The 20,122-nt window shown below is 36.9% G+C and overlaps 1 protein-coding gene across 1 annotated transcript in view; it reads right to left on the bottom strand.

Annotated features, from left to right (window-relative positions):
* Window positions 1-20,122, bottom strand: part of TRHDE (thyrotropin releasing hormone degrading enzyme) — a 211,980-nt gene that overhangs the window by 126,089 nt on the left and 65,769 nt on the right. Inside the window, exon 4 of the mRNA XM_040596694.1 lies at window positions 3,913-4,067. Coding sequence (XP_040452628.1) covers window positions 3,913-4,067 — 155 coding nt within the window. The remainder of the gene's footprint in view (window positions 1-3,912; window positions 4,068-20,122) is intronic.

Below are 20,122 nucleotides of genomic sequence, written 5' to 3'. Positions count from 1 at the left end.
ATTATAATAGAATAGGCTGATCAAATGATTTCTGATGAAAACAGACTACAGACGATAGCAGAAAGTTTATTTCTTGAATTACAAGAGAACTGCTGAACAAGTATGAAACCAGTTACAGTGGTAGTATGCTATGACTATTCAGAGAGAGTTTTCAAAAACTAAAGGTTGTAAAGCTCATAATACATCCTTTTGTAACTCAAAAGCATTAATAACAGTAATTTATTCTGTCACAAAAGAGAATTTCTTATACTCCTTTTTGAGTTTTCCAGGTTGATTTATTATCGATACAATTAAACAAATACTTTTAATTATCCTCCTAAAGGAAGAAGTGTTTTACAAGTATTAAAACAGCATGTGATACCAATATTAAAACACAGAGAATTTCCTTAACTAGTCTTGAATAGTATCAGAGATAGTTATGAATATCAGAAATAGAGCAGCTCCAGAGTCTGCAATTAATGAAGCCAAATTTTCCAGCAGAAAGGTGTTATTATCTTCCTAGGTGTTATGTGTCTGAAAGGAAAACATTAACAACTTCATTTGTTTAAGTAATTATTTATTTATTTATTTATGTATTTATTTGTGTCTGACTCTAGACGCTATTTGCCTGGAGTGAAGATCATTACTTCTTTTTATTTTGGAAAAGAAAAATGAATTTAAATGTATTGACTACATAAATTTCTCATCTCCTTCAGGTATTATATTCAACCTGACATGCAGAAGGCACTTATTTCACAGACACACTGAAAGGACACTTTCCTATATGCCTTCTTTACAGATTATTAATAAAACATTGATTTAGAAATTTTTAATTTTCCTTCTGCTTTGATGCCTCTTTAACTCAATCTGTCACACCAAGTTTTGTACTCAGGTGGGAAAATTATCACAAAAAATCATGGTGCATAAATTCAAATGACTCCTTCTTCAAAGGCTGTAGGTGGGACTGAGCTGTGATACACAAATAAAACTGATTACTACCTTAATAGGATTATTTCAATAAATTAGGGTAATTATTTCAAGCTACCAACTTAAGCTCCTAGAAGTATGTGTGTTTTGATCAGTATCTCATTTGTGTTTTGGGGCTTGAGAAAGAAGGTTTTATGCCAAAACACTCTTTCTTCCAATTACTAGGTTTTTAAATTAAATATAAAATGTTCTAAAAGAACAATCAAGCTGCAGTATTAAGCTCTAGCACCTACAAAATCACTAAACTAAAGCTACCCATGTTAAAGTGTCCCTCCTAAAACACGTACCTAAAATAAATATCTAGTCAAGCAACAAAGTCACCTGTGAAGAAATCAGGCATAAAATTCTTTCTTACAGGCCTTTTACCTGTATTTTGACATGCACAAAATTTATTTGTCCTTCTGCAATGCTGTCTCTCCTTTTCTCTGTCCTGAACACTGTGCTCAAGCATTAATACCCAGCATGTTGGGGAATTCTGATTTTAAACAGTCATATCTATAAGTAACAACCCCAATTCTTAATATTCTTCTGATTTTTCTGATCTCGGGAACAACATTAGCAAAGCAACTGCTGTATTACTCTATCAAGGGTTTCACACAGGTCAGGTTGCTACATGCCCAGTTATGTTCTGTAAGTCTTAAAGTCATGGGTTTAAAATCAAGGGTAATAGGACAATGATAGAAACCTTAAAAAAAATATTTTAGAAAAACGTATTTTAGGAGAGTTCCCTTTCCTTTCACCTGAAATTGTAAAGAAATCAGTAAATAGAAATCAAGACTGGAGATGTGGATTCTACTTTTGGCTGCAACAGAAGTGATCTTAGTTAATCTCTATTATTCTGTGTGTAAAAAATGAGTGAAGGGAAGGAATATTCATGTGCCACCCCAGGTTAGAAGGCAAGATGATGCACAGCAAAAGACAATGAAAAATGCAGTGAATAATTAACAATTAAACAGCAGAGGCAGGAGATGCTGGACCCAATCTGGTCTCAGTTCAATACATTTTCAGCTAAACTAGTATTGTTTACAGTTCCTGCTCTATGCTATCCACAGCTACAGCTGCCTTGACGGGCTTCTAAGTATGTTAAGATAAAAGCAGAAAAAAATGGCTAAACAAAGACAACACTGTGATGGAGGTGCTATACAGTGTTCTGGGGCTTGTGTTTTTGGGAGGTTTCTGCCTTTAAACATTATTTACAGATGAACAAACCATGTTCTCTGTGACTCAATTCTGCATCTAAAAGGTAGAAATAATATTTCTTCCACCTGAATATTTTCTATCTTGTCTAGTTACCCGGTGAAGCAGCTGAGCAAGGACCTGATCTGCACGGCACTAAAACAGAAACAGCAGCAACATTAATGGAAGAAGATACTTCTAATTAAGCTAACAGCCCTGGAAGTAATATCAACACAGACACCAAGTAAACCTTCTCATTTGCGATTTTAAGGTCACTTAAATGTAGTCATAGAGTCCTTTGTTACCCTAAAATAAATTCAGATACAGTTTTCACCTACTTCATGATCCTCTGATATTCCCACAGCAATGAAAAAAGGCTTCAGTTTCAATGAGAACCAAATAAACAAACTTGGCAAGTTACTGATGTGATAATTGCCCACATTTGAAGTATAAATTGCTTTGGAAGCAGAGGAAATTATTAAAGCCGTGCAAAGAATGACTGGGAGTAATGGAATGACTTCACAAAAAGGGAGACAAGCTGAACACTAGGAAAAAGTTATTGACCATCAGATTTAATCAAAAGGTTTTAAGGGAAGCGGTGTAACCCTGTAATCAGGAGCACTGAACCCAGCACTACAAAATGCACCACATGGAAAAAACTAATACTAACAGGAGCCAGAATTTGATGACCTAATATGTGTTTTCTACACCTGATTCCAAAGGGCCTGTAATTTTTCTAGCAGAACAGTGTGCAACTCTTATTGTACTGCACAATAAAGAGCATATAACAAAATCAGATGACCATATTGAGAACAAACCAGCAATAACTTTCAATAAGAATTTCATGTTGTAGTTGAAGACTTCATATCCCAATACGAAACATGAATATGAACCAAACATTATTTCCAGGTTCATCTATCAGAACTCCACTACAAAAGCTCCCTCTTATATGGTACTTTTTATTTGCAGAAAGTGTTAAGAATTTGTATTGCCTTTTAAAGAATACTGTGTAAAGTCACAGATGTAAGCCATGCTGATTACACAGTAGGATTTCATTCATTTTAACCTGAAAGCTATGATTATGCCTCTTTCGAGTGCAAGAAAGGGTTTCCTGCCCCTGCAGCACATTTCTTCAATAACACTTGCATTCAACTCAGTATTATTAAACACTCGTAATGTGTTTAGTTTGAGATAAGAAGATGGAAGAAATATAAAATAAATTGTAATATGGGTTTATTGTCAAGTTTTCTTATTGATACAAAAGTTTCTGTATACATAAAGACTCAATTTTCCACTGTTAGTGAACATAGGGCCAGTATTAAATTTAAAAACAAAATGAAAAGAAAAATAAAATGGAAGTATGTGTATATGTGACAGAAGAGGACAACTACCAAACTGATTTCAGCCAAAACATTATTTACGTGAACACAGAACTCGGCATGACTCTGCTGTTGTTCTGTAATAAATCATTTTCTACAGTTATTAACATGTTTAGTCTACATATCAACAACACACACACAAACATACAAAATATAATCATACAGAAGATAGGGAAGTCGTTCATTGCTACTAACTTTCTCTTCTACCCCATTTTGAGTCTTCCCAGTTTCAGGGTTGCAGTGATGTGTCTTACATATCTCCATATTATTTGGACTCTAGTTACAATGAAAGTTGCAGTTGTCTATATGCACAACAAAAAATCATTTTCATTTTCGAAAAGGAATGCATGGTTTCTGATATTAATATCAAATATCTGAACACCTTTAATACCTGATGACATAGCTCATGTACAATGACCATCGTGACATCCAGTAGGTATGATATAGAAGAAATGCTTGGATCTAGCAGTATCCTCTGCTCCACAAAAACACTCAGTCCCCAGTTCTCCATAGCAGCGTACGGATGCTTAGGCACAGCTAACAGATCTAGAAATAGAAAAAATACATTAACTCCTTGTGGGAGCTACTATGCTGAAGAGCTGTTTGAAGTAAGGCCATAAATGATCGCAAAAAGCATTTTAAATAACATATATGTAAAAAAAAACCCTTAATTTCAGCTCTCTTGTAATGTTATTTAGGAAACATTCATAAAATATTCATTTTTTTATCTTATGCCACTACCTATTCACACACGATTACCATGTTATTGCTGTAACACAGTACTTAATATTTCTAATTGTAGTTTTCTATACAGAATCTAGCTTATTTTTAATACTTTGTTGATTTACTTCTGGGTTTGATACTGCTTCTCATTGTTTACTATACAATAACAATGCAGTAAAACAGACTTTTACCACAAGTATTTTTTATCTTTTCATTAAAGTGACTCTTTTATGAACATCTTGCACATCAGACCATAAGGACTGACATTAAGGGTAGCACTGAAGAAATACTGTTTCATAACAACCAGAAAGATGGTGAATGGTTCAGAATCACCAGTTCTTACAAAACAAGATATCCTTCAGTGTGCACTAGTGCTAGCATGCGTCCTCTGAGAACAGAACCGCTGACAGTCACCTCTCAGCCCTGCAGGCTGGAACAATGGTGCTCTACACAACGTCAGGGGTGTTTCGTTTTATATTCGGCGAGTGACAAAGTATTAGGAAGAAGATGGGAAGGTCCTTCATCAGGTAAAAAAAAAAAAAAAAAAAAAGCAGTGAAATGAGGTTGAACAAGACAATATTACAATGTCTACCCATGTGTTAGAAAAGTCTTACTGCAGAAGACTGAGAAGAAACTAAAATTGGCTATTTTATATTGACTGGAAAGAAATTTAAAATTACAGTAAATTGACACAGGCAATAAACCAAAACACAACCTGGCAAAACCATCTGAAAGAGCCCAGAAACAGCATGTATGCGTACCAGAAGCCCAGTATAACCTGTGTACAAATCAGCCAGAATTTTGGAAGCTACACTGTCACATCAGCATGGTGCTCCCTCCAGTCAAACTAATTAGCCTGGCTTCTTAATTAATTAGCCTGGCTGCCACACTCCTCTCATTTGGCTGTATTACTTCTGGTTCCAAAGGTAGTTCATTCACAGTTAACACAAGTATCTCTCAGTGGTACTGCACTGGGTGGGATGAAAGGTCTCTGGGTTGACTTCCTAACGTGAAGAAAAAATTCTGACCTGCTTATTCTAAATAACACTCTAAATTATATCACAGCACTGACACATCTCCCAGGTTTGTCTGTCTTGGCTTGCTGATACATGTGGTGGAATTGGCTTGGAGAACAACCTGACAGCAGGAGCTTTACTTCAGGATTCACAGGAAGTTGCCACTGAAATACCAGGAATGGAAAAATTGGGTATTTTCCAGCACTCCCAAAAAGGGCCTGCTCCAAGAAGCAGAAAAATATCAGCCTTCTAGTGGAAGCACAGAGAGAGTCTAGCAACTACTTCCAAACAAAAGCAAACTGAAAATATCCAAATTGCAAACAGAGACATACTACAAATGGTAAAGAATAAATATTTTATATAAAAGCAGACACTAGAACAAGAGCCCAATTAAAGAAAATACAGTAAAAATCTGAAACATGGTGTTCAAGGTTAGACATGCTAGTAACTTCAAAATAACTTGCTGTACTTATTTTTTAGAATAACTGCAATTTTTTATAAATCACATGCAAAATGAAAAACTTCTGTCCGCTATATAAAGAAGGAGTAAAGACAGAAAAAAAAAAAAAAAAAAAAGACACAAAGGCTACTGGGTGAAATCACTGAAATTAATAGCAAATCTTCTTTAACATTAAACAGGCTCTCTCCCATTCCCAACTCTGTAAAGCCGTAACTCCTCCTACAGTGATGAAACTTTCCTCCAAAAGGCATCTTCAGAAGAATGCAGAAATACCCTCTTCTTACTTACACTAACTAAATTTTCAGCAACTCCCCTCAAATAAGCAAGGCAACACTGAAATCCAACTAGGGTGAAAGTAAAACCAGTTCCCTACTTTTAACTGGTCCTTTTGTTTCCTTTCTCTCCTTTGGGTTCATTTGTGGCTTTTGGTCTTTCTTCCCAGTCATAAAAGACAGATTTTTGTCAATGTCAGCCAGTTATAAACTGGAACAACTCTGTGGAACTGCGAAACTAGGGTGAGGTCCTATAGTAAACACCTTTACAGGCTAATTATAGACTGTCTTTGGCTATTTGTGTCATTGGTATTGGTGCTGGTTTAGACCGATACTTTATAGCACTGACATACCAATAAAACCTTCCAATCTGATGGACGGCTAACTGCCTTGCAGGTAGACAACTGCAGAGGGATATTCTAAATCACTCCAATCCAACACAGCCCTGTTGCTCTGCAAGGCTGGAAACTCCTCTCATGCATCAGCTAACGCTTAAAGGGCTTTTCTGAACAGACAAAACAAAACGTCATAGATAACCCTGCTGGTTTCCAGAATGCTAATCCTTGCAGGTGACATGAGCATACCAATAGCTCCGAACGAATCAAGAAGCATACTACAACATAGAGACACACTCCAACCTTTTCCTATTGCACAGTCTGATGCACTGCACTTTAATACCAAAGAAGAGACTTTCTTAATCTCCAGTGACTGACAGAACAGACTCTGAACATATTCATTATCACAAAATGAGAAATCTTTTGCTTCTCATTGTCTCTGTCTAAACTCGGAATGACAACTTCCTGGTGTTAATTTAGAAATTAAATTCTTCAGCAGTTGGTCTTGATTGCTCCACTATCTTTAAATAAAATTCCAAACATGCCTAGTTTTGTGATAAAAGACACAATGATCTATATCTTTCTCCAGGGAGTCATAAATGTTTGATTTCAGAGGGACAATGTTTGATGTTCAAGTCTCAACATGAGAATTTATATTTCCCCACTTTTATCATGCCATTACAGCACTGAGGAAGGTATCCTGTGCTCCTGGAGGTGACATCTGTTAAGGTTTTAGTGTAATTTTTAAGGAGCAAAGTACAAAAGGAGGGGTGATGATGCACATTTTGATAGAAATACCATTCACACATATTACTGTTCAAAGTGTTCTGCACCAACTGCAAAACATGAACTACTGAATATATAACAGCTTGTGTGCATGCTGCATCCAGTTACTTTGCACACTATTTAATTAAATTCTTTGTAAAGCACTTGTGAATGTTTGATTATGTGGATATTGCTGGGGAAATAGAAATGCATGTTATTGCTTGCAGAGAATAATATCCTCATATATCATAAAACTGTTACTTGAGATTTCCTGATACAGCAGTGCAGAGAGTTCTGTGTACTGCTGGAATAATAGAGGGTTTCCACCTCTTGGCCTTCACAGAGACTAAATTCATGACCAAGAAGTAAAAACTATACAGCTAAAATAAAATTGCCAGAAAAGCCATCAGGACAAAAACGTGTTGGAACTTCACACTAACTTACTACACTGGTACAATTACTCGAACACAAGCAGAACATTTGGACTGGTTTTAAATCTATTTCTGTACGAATCTCATGAAAAACATTTCAAGTTACAAAAACTGTACATAGCTCAACAGCTTCTTTTATTTCCAAACATTTAATTAAGACATCACAATTATGTGAGCTTACATCAAAATATAATTGTCTGACATTATTTAGCAAGTATCATCATAGCGCAGAATAGAAGTCAGCAATTTAACACCTAAGCTGGTCACAAAGCAAATCAACATTTGATGTTTTTTTAACTTTATCCCACCTTTATCCCACAGAACTTGGTATCTGTTCAATTCAAACAAATGATTTTTTTTTTCTTTCCCCCCACTCAGTTACGGTATTTTCTAGGCACCCTTAAAAACCACTGAATTCCCTAAACCATGCAACTGGGAACATCACTCTTGTGTTAAGAGAGGGGTCAGAACTGAATAGGATCAAACACAAAACAAGATACAACTCTCCCATGCAGAGTATCCTGAATCTGGGGGTCCTCCCCCCCTTTATCATCCTACTCTTTCACAAATATCTAAGCACCTTTTCTACCACTGTGATTCCACTGGTATAACAGACACACATCCTTACTATACATGTAAATATGACTGTATGGATAAACACAGAAAGACAGATGGACATCCGCATGCATTAACACATTTACTAGCATTTACTAATACTATGTACTGCAGTTTTATTTGGTTTAGCTGCTGGTTGAAATGCAACCGAGGGCTAGATCCTGCAGAACATATGGCTATTAAATTTCTAATGCTCAAGATGAAAGATAAAAAGCACCGACCGGGGGGGGGCTGGGGAAGAGTACCTACCTAAATGTGTAAACAATTTCTGCAAATTTTCTGTTATCATACATAATAAGTCACCCAAATAAATCTGCATCCTGACACACTGCAACTTGTGAATGAGAACACACAGTGAGAAACAAGAATTTTCTATCAAGCATTTTAGACACACATTTTCCTTAATAAAATGAGGAGGCACACAGCGATAGACTGTTCACTCCATTGTCCCTTAAAATCCCTGGTTTCATTACAAAAGTGGCACTATGAAAATAATTTGAATTTACCTGTGTGCTTCTGACAATATTATTTACATTCATTTCTTCACAGAGGGTTTCTTCAAGGTTTCAGATGTAGATTTTTGCTACCAGGTATTTCACTTTTTTGACAATTTCAATAAATTAAGAGAAAGCGTGTACTAACATCAGTTTATTTTAGTCTTGACAAATGAAAACCCAAAGTATGGGTTTGCTCTTTCCTAATGCTGTACAATGCAATGAATAGCTTTATTAAATCTCTTTAAAGGTCGTGTGCAATTTCCTAAATGAATGTTGCTGTACAAAAAAAAGAACTATTTACTAAAAGGGTTTATATTTCTGCCACTCAAATTCCTTAATCAAAGCCATTTCTTTTACTAAGTAGAAGGTGCTTTTCAGTAACAGAATACCATTTAATGATTTATGCAGATTTCAAGGAACAAAGCAACTACAAAAAGTGACAGCTCTGGTTCAAAACCATTAATCAAACAGTAGTTACTATAAAAAAAAAATAATCTGTATTTTCTGCTAACATATTTATAAGAAATACCTAAACTGGCTACTGAAAAACTTTCTTTTCTGCACTGTGTGCCTAGTATGTGGCAGAGAAGTTTATGCTGGAAACCAAGTTTTCCTTGTATATATTTCATCCCCTTAAAGAATTATTTGGGAAGGAAAAAAAAAACCCAAAACCCAAGCATCCCAGGACCTGGTGAAAGCTCTCTGAAGCCAACAGAGAGGTCCCCAACTGACTGCAACAGCAGAACGAAACACAACTAATAGATTTGAATGCTCACTTTGAAACGCCTGATTTTCAGAAAATACTGAGTGCACGTTTCCTGAAAATTAAACTATTTCACTATCTCACTTTTGGCACTTAGGACTTAGCTACTATAAATTAGCTGTCTTCTAGCTATTATTTTTATTTAAACTTAATATTATGTATTTAAGCTTAATAGTATTCTTCTGTCTTCTCTCACTAGATGCAAAGTATTCAAATACACAAAAGTCACAAAAACCTGGATGACAGCCCCATGGGAAATCTTCAGCTAGCAGTTCTGTTTATCCAAACGGTTATTCTGGCACACATCAGTTGTTATCTCTGGGACTACACCACCAATACCCTTCTGTGAGCATGACACTTACTAACCCACACGGACGTTATCCTGCAGAGTTAATGCAAAGGTCTAAAACTGTTTGCCATTATTTCAGTCAAATCAAATGGCTTGTTGCAGACCCTGAGGAGAAATCACTGACACACAGCAGTTTATTGCTGGGGTTTTTATTGCTTCTTATTGCTGTACAAAGTATTACTTAACATTAACTGACATAAACAATGGATGGATTTCCAGAGTGTTTGATACAAATAGCAGATGTTTAATGCAATGTGAATACTAAAGAATCCAAAAGGGAAGAAAAAAAAAAATGTGGGAGAGAAAGCTGGGGAGCATAAGGGGGGAGAACAAGCAGTAATATAGAAAGAAAAGTTTTGCAATTTTTTCAAGCAACTGAGCCTTGACAGTGGGTGATGGCTAGTTTTCAGTTTAATAAAATAAAATAGAAACCAGTTGATTTTATTTGACATGCATATTATGAAATTGCTTTCAATTTTCATAACCCAAATCTACAGATCACTGCTTTGTTATTTCAAAGTATATCAAATGATTCAATGTTAAAATGAAAAATGAATGCAATCGCCCATTGAGGCTAGATTATATATCACCTGGGTTGTATCAGTCTCTACATGAACAATGCCTTCCTTTTAAGTAATACCTGGTCAGATCATTAGTAATTGCTGTACAGTAACAAACAAGGCAGGGGGGGGGAAAAAAATCTTTCACAAGATTTCTTTAGAAATATAAACCTTTTTTCCCATCCCTCAGTCTAATGTGGGTATTCTAGACTCAGACATACATTAGAACATAGAGTTACACACTTAGTCAGCATAACATAGTTAGAACAAACCAGCAGAGAGTGAAATTCAGGTTTCTGTTACTCTAAGCTACAGGGGTAGTACTGTATGTGCATCCCTTACAGTATATACACAACACATGAACAGAGAAAATATATCCCAACTCTCAACACCGAAAGATCTGGAGAGAAGAAAAAACAAGAAAGACTTTTGTTGCCTTCATAAATACTGTCTCCAATATATATAAGAGCACTGACATGATGGAAAATTGCCAACAGTCATTTTCCTACCACCACAGTTAATAGAGCATGAGGATTCTACAGCTGAAAACAACACACCACTGATTACCGAGCACTTCCAGTATGAATACTGCTGCAAAGAAAACGATCAAGTGCCACTGCCATACTCCTTCCCTTCACTGCAAAGCTGAGGTGCAGGTACACAGAAAGCTCCAGAAATCAATACTACTTAAGGATTATAATGAGGTAAATAATTCTTTTCATCTGGTATACAGAACACTGATTTGCATCACAGTAATAAAGATATGAATGTTTCCATTAGCACAACACTCCATATACTCAGATTTACCTCTTTTATGTTTGCTTTCAAGTGAGATCGTATTCACAGGCGACGGGCACAGTTAAGCAGAAGAAGTAGAAATAGTAATTTTGGGAAAACAGGCAGGTATTTCACATTACCATTGTCTCAAAAATATGTATCACAGTGTTCCAGTTGGAGATAAAATTACAATATAACTAGTCATATGTGCTCCATCTGAAGTCAATGTTTTTGTGCGGACTGTATCTATTTATCTTCTCCTCTTGTCCAGAGCAAGATGAAAGAAATACAGATGCACTGTCCTGGATAGCTCCTGAGATACTGTTTTTAGGTCTTGCTGTTTATACTAAGCCCTAAAATAAATTTTATATCACATTCTTATGCAAATTCTTTAAATAATATTACATCAGGATAATTTTTTACTATCTTAATAGTAAAAATAGTAATCTATTCATTATTTTATACACCAAGAACCAGTATCTTTCTGTGACACAATACAAAAAAAACCCCACAATCCTGAATTCTAAAGAAACACGGATAACAGAGGACTCACTCCGTTCTCATGCAACCCTATGCTTTCTCCTCCCCACTCACACCCAAGGATGTAACCCCTAAGTCTTGTCACAGAGTCCGTATTGACCCTTACACAAGGCTCACAGGAACACCCCAATGGATCAGTGGGACCAAAAAGTTAAAGCTGAACTTCTTAGTCCATTTAGACATCCCGGAGAGATTTAACCAAGAGAATTTACACCTTCATTCCGCTCCAGGTCAGCACGGGCACAGGCTGCCAGCAATGTGCTGTACAGTTACCCATCACAGGTTAAAAACCACAGTTAAAAAGCAGGCTTGCAAGATTGTGACGGAAAAAAGTTATCCTTCCCTACACAGTTACCCCAAATCTCCCACAATAAGATGCAGCACCAGGGCCTGAACTTCTAAGGAAGCTTTGCTTTCCTGGCACAGGAAAGCTGAGCTACAGATTCTACTCAGCCCACGTCCTGGTACGCAGAGACAAGCAGTAGTATGTCTCTGAATAAAGAGTCTTTTTTAAGCATCTTGGGCCAAGAGTTACTCCTAAACCCCACATGCTTATCAGCAGGGGGTGGGGGGGTGGGGGAAGGAATTAAAATAAACAAACAGGATGGAAAAGTAGAGCAGTTGAAACCTCCACCAGAGCCGAAAATCTCTCTAAGCATGGAAAACAATGGGAAAAGATGGAAATGGTGCTTCATTCTGCATCTGGAAGCAATAGGTACTAGTAAAAAGAAATAAAAGAATTAGAAAGTAGCCTTATTCCTGACAGTTGTGGTTTCAGACATATTTGAAGGGTTTACTAGTTTCAATTAACTCGGAGAGTGGAACCCAAATGTGAAAGTGTGATACAGAAATGGAAGAATACTGCAAACCATGTAAAAACAAAGCTCTAGAAAGAAATGCTTTTAATCTGAAATTACAAAATAAAAGTGACACACTAAAGAAAGGCGGGTGACTGACACAAACTGAACTGTACTATTGAAGTTTGGCAAGGAGCTAACAAGAGCTGAGAACAGAAGAGGCTGTGACAGACCTGGGACAAGTACCTCAACAACAGACTACTGGGAGACACAGAAAGAAGGAAAAGCAGAGCCTGACAAACAACAGGAGTCATCCCGTCCAGAACAAAGTTTATAGAGATCAGTCAGATCTCTGACACAGTGAGTAAGATTGATAATCCAATATCCCACCAGAAAAGAAACCCGACAGAAAATCATGCAGAGCTCTGAGAACACGCAGAGCTGCACACACGATGACAGCCTGGACAAGTGACAGTCCTCCTCACTGTTGTGGAAGAAATACTGGAAAAGTGATGGATTAAATCTCTTCCCTCCACTGACAGAGTGACTATACTTGACAAGGGGGCTGATGACAGCAACACCAACTCCTATTAGTATTTCCTGGGTACCTTTACAATACACAAATGCCCTAGGGTATGGTACTGGTCCCCTGTTGTATGAAATATGCTTGCTTTGTTCCCTTAAATCACATTTAAGCCAAATTAAGGTCAAAAATCAGAAACATATTTTATCAGTAACTTTCAAAACAGACACGTTGTAACAAATGCTTATGAAATTTACCACCAAATAGACAAAATCTATGCTTAACGTATTTACACTGATCCATACTCACATCCATATTCAGCTGCCACTGACAAGCAGGCAATCACAACTCCAGTCCTTGTGCACACCTTGTTTCATGTTTTCCTTATCATCAAAAAATTCATCAGAAGTTCTGGTCTGAGAATACATCTGCAAGAGATGAACTTCCCACAGAACACTTTCAGGTGCACTCCTCCACTCCCTCTTAGATCTTCATATTCCTGCATGCCCCTTGGTTAAACCACAACAGCCTTTTACCAATCTCACCCTTGAAATGTTCCTGCGATCTAAACAGACTTGATCTTTCATCCTGACTCATTTTGTTTCCCCCATCTTCAAGACACGGTCTGTCCATTTTTCTTAATAGTGCTTGTTCACTTCCTTAGATATGCAAATATCTGTTTGTTGGACTAGAAATTATCTTCCATACTAAACTGGCTGGTAAGCAGCTTCTTACTTCAATGACTTCAATGAGGGGATAAAAACATTTCCCCCTCCCTTTGGTAATTCATTTGCATTTTTCAATGTCTAACGTGACCTCCACTGGAGCTTACATTACCTGCATTATACAAAGACCTAAATAGAATAAAATGTATGCAGCTCATTACTGACTGCTAACTGAGACCAGTAATGCTAACACACCAGTAATGAACCACTTTGGGATAGCAGAGGGCTTGCAGTGACTGATCGATCCCCATTGCAGCCTCACCGCTCTTGAAGCCAGAGAGCAGAGTAAGACAACTGCAGGATATAACAAATAAGGAAACATAAAGAAGGTACGTCCTCCCTTGCTTTTGCACAAGGCAAAACTCATGCAAAATTGGAACTTTTTTTTTAATTGCCTACAAGGGGAGATGTTTTGAGAGACCATGGATGTCAAATATTTCTGGTTTAGATGAATACACAAAACTCTAGCAGATGCCATTTGAAAAGGTTATGCATTCATCTTGCGATGGCACAGGCAGAGTATCCAGTTTTACACAGTAGCACTTGATAAGGGAAAAAAACAGGAAGGGAGAGTGGCAAGAGGCTTTGGTCATCTTTGAAAAAAATTTTAAAAATGCCAAAAACTTAAAAAAAGGCATAAAGGGCATACAACAGAAGTATTGTACTTGATCTCGGGTTTTCTTAGAAAAAAGTTGTCTCCCCTTTTTTCCAGAAGATGCAACTGAGATTTTTTTTGTGTGTGCTACAAATGTATGAATCCTAATTCAAATCTTTGTAGTTTCAGCAAATGAGACAAATGCTCTGGATTAATGGACTGATAGTCAGAGAACAAAATCCAGAGCTATGCTGTCTATACCAACAACAAAAAGGTTGTTATCAGAGAAAATATGGCCTGAGACTGCCAGAGAACTGAAGCCTTTCAGAAAGTAATCAACGCTTTTAGGATAGAATAGCCGAGGCAACATATTGCTGTGACTCCAGACACTTATTTACTGAGGACGAAGAGGCACACTTTCTACAGTTCCCTAAAAGAATGAAGAAATAAGAAATTTGGTAATCAAAAAACCTAAGCAATCAATCCCAAGACACCACAATGAATTAACTATCTCCACACCGGCAAAATACCAGTATTTTATAGTAAAGTTATTAATTTGAGCAGATCAGAGATTAACAGCACACTTTTCCTAAACTTGGTTCATGTGTATGGTTAAAAAATTGTTAAGTGATTGGTGAATTTATGTCATCTGAATACCCCTGTTATGTTATTATTGAAGAAAAACCATACAGTGAGAATTTTAGTTGTAAGTGGTTCTATTTCCCAGACAAAATTATTATAAATAGGACTCAGGCTAAGTCCATGTTCTGGTCAGAAAAGGAAGATCCAGGCACATCTGTGCAGACAGGCCATCCTGAATTTTACATGATGCACATACCAGATACTTCTACATTTAAACCTATAGGCAAGATACTGCTTCTGAGGCATTTTTGGTGAATGAATGCTGGAGGCTATGTGCCTCCCAGCTGAAAGCTACGGATACAGCCAAGGTCTCTGTTCTTCACTCTTACCCTATGCTCCTTATCAGCCTCATTTTACCAGGGCTAAGACCTTATCCACAGGAACTCTACCCCACGCTAGAGACCTCACTGCAAGCTGTCGCTGTAGTCTGTGAGCACGCTCCTTCTCTCATGACCTCTCTCTTCTACCACAGTCCCCCAGCTCCCATTCCCATTTGGGGAACTGACTCCAGGCGCATGAAGACAGTATTGCTCAGCTCATGACAAAGAAACAGGCTTGGAGGGAGGTCAAGCCAGGCAGGATAAAAAAGACCCAGGTGCAAGACTATTAGAACAAATAAAGCAGTAGCATCAACATCTATATCTATAGGGTATGAATTAAGCCAGTTTCTTCAGTCAGTGTCTTTTGACTTCTGAACTAATAAAACTCACCCCCTCAAATTTAGTTCTTCAACATAAATTGAAAAACGGGAGTCAGTTTTTCTGGTATTTCAACTCTGTGTTGAACGAGCCACGAAACTAAACAGAATAAATCAACGTAAATGAAACTTTATTCTTCTAATAGCACAAGAAGCTAAAACTACCCAAAACTGATGCAACACTTCAACATTCTTTTTTCATGGGGTTTAGAAAACTACCTTTCCAAATCTAGAAGTGTGTCATTTTTCAAGAGTTCGGCAGAACAGGAAACTATTTGAATATTACCTCAAATTTAAATTTGCACAAAAGAACACAGATCAGGCAGACCACCAAAAATCCACTACAACTTACAACCTGAGTTCAAAAGAGAATATTTCATGCTTAAAATCTAACTTAAACTTTGAAAAATCTGCTTTAAATTACATTTTAAATGACAGAATTTTGTAAATTTTTACTAATACACTCGCTATAAAGTGTCTTTCTGTCAGTGTGTATGTTTTACTCAGAACGCTACTCTGGAGAAACATGGAACTCTTCATGTCTAAATGAAGTCATATTTTTCTGCACTCAACAACCATAAGAACTGCAGACAAACAAAGAGGCTACTGCTACCTCTTCTGTGTGTGTTTTGTGTTTTGCAAATTTCAGGTTGATGACCAAAGAGCCAAGTAGGTAGCTTCAAACACCAGCAAAGCACTAGCTTGTGCTAAAAAAAAAAAATTACTAGATTACTTCCAAAGAAAAGGAGATTAACTGCTAATGGAACAGAAAGGTCCTGCCTCAGAGTACCAAAAAATGCAGTGGAAAAAGTTGAAAAGTGTTGCCGGAAAGCTGGAGACACACAGTTGAAATAGCTGAGAAACTCTGACAAACTGAGAAACAAGTCAATGACATGAAAAATCTGAGACAGCCAGTAAAAGCCTAGAAGCTGAGGAAATATTGCTAAAGGGACTATAAATACAAACAGAAGAAACATTTGAGGGGATGAAGAAAAGAGGGAACAACTGAATGTAGAAAGAGAATACAGGTTTAATCTTGAGTACACGATTTGATTACACCTATTTGAATACACCTTGCAAGGGCACATTTGTAATTTCTCAGATGCCTTCCAATAAGGTTTTGCATATCTTCAGTGCATAGAACAAAAGAAAACAAAAAAACCTGTGGAAAACCCACCTTCTCCACTGCTCAAGTATAGAGAGTTGAAGGTTCTTGACATTGAAATAACTCACTTCAACAACTGTCTGGTGGTTAACTAGAGATGTCAACACTTTAGATGTTCATGCACTCTGTCTTTCTGGAGAACTTTACATGGCCAGAAGGGCTGCAGAAAAGTTCTCAGGAACTCTGGAAATTAATAAAACCTTGGGAGAACTGGAGCTTGACGATTACTGAAGGAACAGCTTTACATGTTGGAGTCATATTTGAAAGCAAGCTATAGTTTTTATGGCAGTGACAAAGAGAATTCAATGACCACATGAGCACCAAAGATGCTGAAGGAAAAAACAGCAGTTAAATAAGCTGAAATAGCAAAAGAAGCCTTAAAAAGTAATCTGAGTAAAGTTAACGTAAAGTCGACAGAAATTCAGTACGACCAATTGTACCTACCAGGTAACAGAAGCTGAGAACTTTCCTGATCATCCCTTTTATTGGCAATAAGAGAGCACAACAGATGTAGCCCATTCTTTTCCTAAAAAAGCACTATTTGTCCAAGTACAATCTTGTCTGTGTTCGACGTTATACTGTGGCATTACAAAGTCATGGAGATAAATGTCTGCTCTAAGTACTATTAGCCCACTGAATACATAAACTTTTCCAATTATACAGAAATCAAAATGGTTTCCCTGAGTAGAATTTCATTCCCTGCATCATAGATTTAAACATTAAAGTTATATTAAAGACATATTAAAGAACCATAACAAAGTTAGGTTCACAATCCTCGTCTAAACTTGATAACCTATGAATAATTTACAATAAAATAATATAGTTTTCATTTTAAAGTGTTTCTATTAAGATTATTTTTCTCATTTAGAATCGTAATTTTTCCATATCATCTTGCTTCATTATTATTTACAGAAAAAACAATTTCTGATCATTCCACTTAAAAGAAAAATAATCCAATTAAAGACTTTGTTGCATCAGTAATGGTTGACGAAGACCATGAAAGAGCATACAGGATTTTCTTTCCAGAAAATATAAGAGTAATTTGCACAAATTAAGTATTGCAATGTCTATTAGAACCAAGAGAATAACCTGCTAGATCTTCAAAATAATAAAAGGTATAAAAGAACAAATGGTATGGGATCTGGACCTAACAGTCCTTGAACATAGAAATTTTTTTTGCCTCCTATCAACACAGTTCAGACTACACAGATAATTCAATATGCACCAGAGAAGTGTTCTTAAAAATCTTAATAATACCATGCAGTGGGCCATTGCAGTCCTGTAGTGAACTTAGTAAACCAGCACCCCAAATCATCAAATCATCTGCACTGAAAGTATGCAAGATTCACACTGAAGCCTACAAACCAAGTTCTCCTTTACGCTGAAGACATCACCTTCTTCCAAAAGACAGACTATAAAAGAACCTTAATTAAACAGTATTTTCATGTGATTCCTGGCTCCTTTTCAGTGCTGGAACAATGTGTAAATAGTGTTGGTTCAAATGTAAATCAGATTCAAAAGGACTAAGGACTTGCTTAAAGCAAATGATTAAGTATGTGGAAGATCAAAGCCTAGCACTTCACTGACATCTAAGAATGCAAATGAGAGATGCAGAAGAGGATGAAGAAAAACAAAGGAGAACAGGGGAGATTCTTGGTGCAAGCATTAATAATCTACTGGTTTACATTGAACAATAACAACTGTATCAATGCAGGAACCCTGTCCTTATCTCATGGCTTTACTTGATGAAAGACACATTATAGTATTTCTGTAAGAGGACAGTTTATTTTGGTTTTTCATGCTATTATTTTGGTACTCACTCAAGAAGATATTTTACTCTTAAAGCCAATTTTGTTCTCTCTCATTTAGCAAACACTTCCACCCCACACCTCACACCCCCACCTGCATTTCAAGTAGAGCTAAAACAAGCAAGGCTGGTTTTGTTTAATACCTTCAAAGGTGCTGAACCTCCTCTGGCTATCTGGAATAAAAATCCACAGATGTGACTAGCTGTTTACGGATATTCCAATCCCAATCTCTTCTTCTTCAAAGCTTTAATAACTGTTTAAAAGTAGTACAGTACATCCTTCTTCAAAGATGACAGGAAAGGTTCTGCACTTTGCATTACTATAGGTGATCTCAGTATATTCCTTGCTGTCTACTCCGCCTGGGAGATCAGCTTGCAGATCTTACAGCAATGACCAAACACAGTCATTCACAGAGACGAACTACTAAGGGCTTCAAGAATACCAGCTACCCTGCCAGCAAGAAAAAATGACATACTTATTTATCAAAAGGCGCTTTTGTCTCTTGCCACAGCTATATGCTATGCAAGGAAGTGCTATTTAATTTACAATTGAATATTCAGTGTTGTAGCAACAACACAAATTTCAGTGAATGGAGGAATATGCATGACAGAGTGCTGAAGAACAAGATTATAACCTGCCTTTTCAAACTTCTGCACTTGAAGTAACCAATGGAAAACTCCAGAAGCATCAGACAAAAGATGAATAGTCCCAGCCATTACTTTAAAATCCAGAACACATTCATCCATTTGTTATTTAATATCCTAGTTATCTTCTTCCACAGACATTCTCTCATATAAGTTATTTTACATAATAAACTTATGGATTACCTTCATTTGAAAACAAATGTCCAAACACAATGAATGAATTGTATGCAATCTATAATACACAGAAATGCATGGATTACAGAAATACATTCTAGCAACCAATGAAGAAAGGCAAAAACCCCTCACGATAACAGAAGTTATCACAGAATTTTGCCACTTAGTTTATACAGTAGAAGTCCTCTGACAGTGGCAAAGGCTGTCATTCCTAGAGATTCCTCTTGAAGTGTTTTTTCAGTCAGAGAAATGTCTTGATCTGTATCAGGATGCAATCTGATCGCAATAATCCTGCTGAAATCAGAGTTAAGAGAGCATGCCCCCAGGCACGTGAAACCCTGTAATGACCTCTTCACTTGGCCTACAGAAAATCCAAACTTCTACAGACCTTCTGGCCTCCCCATAACTCTCATTTGTCAATTTCAGCATATCTGTTCCAGGTCATGTTATTTGTTAACGCCTCTCCTCTTCTACTACTTTAAGATGCTTCCCTCTCGATCAAAACCCTTTATTCCCTTTTTGCCTATAACAGACTACTGCATTTCACATGCTTAGGTGTATTTGCAACTTACCATGCTTGGATGCTGGAAGGGACTGAAGAGAAAACTGAAGAACTGAACCTTGTGCAACTCCATGCGAAAGAAAAGTATTGGTGTCATCAATCCCCAAAAATCCTTTGTGTGTAGGTAGTCATCGACCCAAAGGAATCACCTATGTAACAGTGTTAT

The sequence above is a fragment of the Falco naumanni genome, chromosome 5 (genome assembly GCF_017639655.2).
Source record: "Falco naumanni isolate bFalNau1 chromosome 5, bFalNau1.pat, whole genome shotgun sequence".
NCBI classification, from domain to species: Eukaryota; Metazoa; Chordata; class Aves; order Falconiformes; family Falconidae; genus Falco; species Falco naumanni.
The sequence above is the reverse complement of the archived record's forward strand: the minus strand, read 5'-3'. Positions and strand labels throughout refer to the sequence as shown.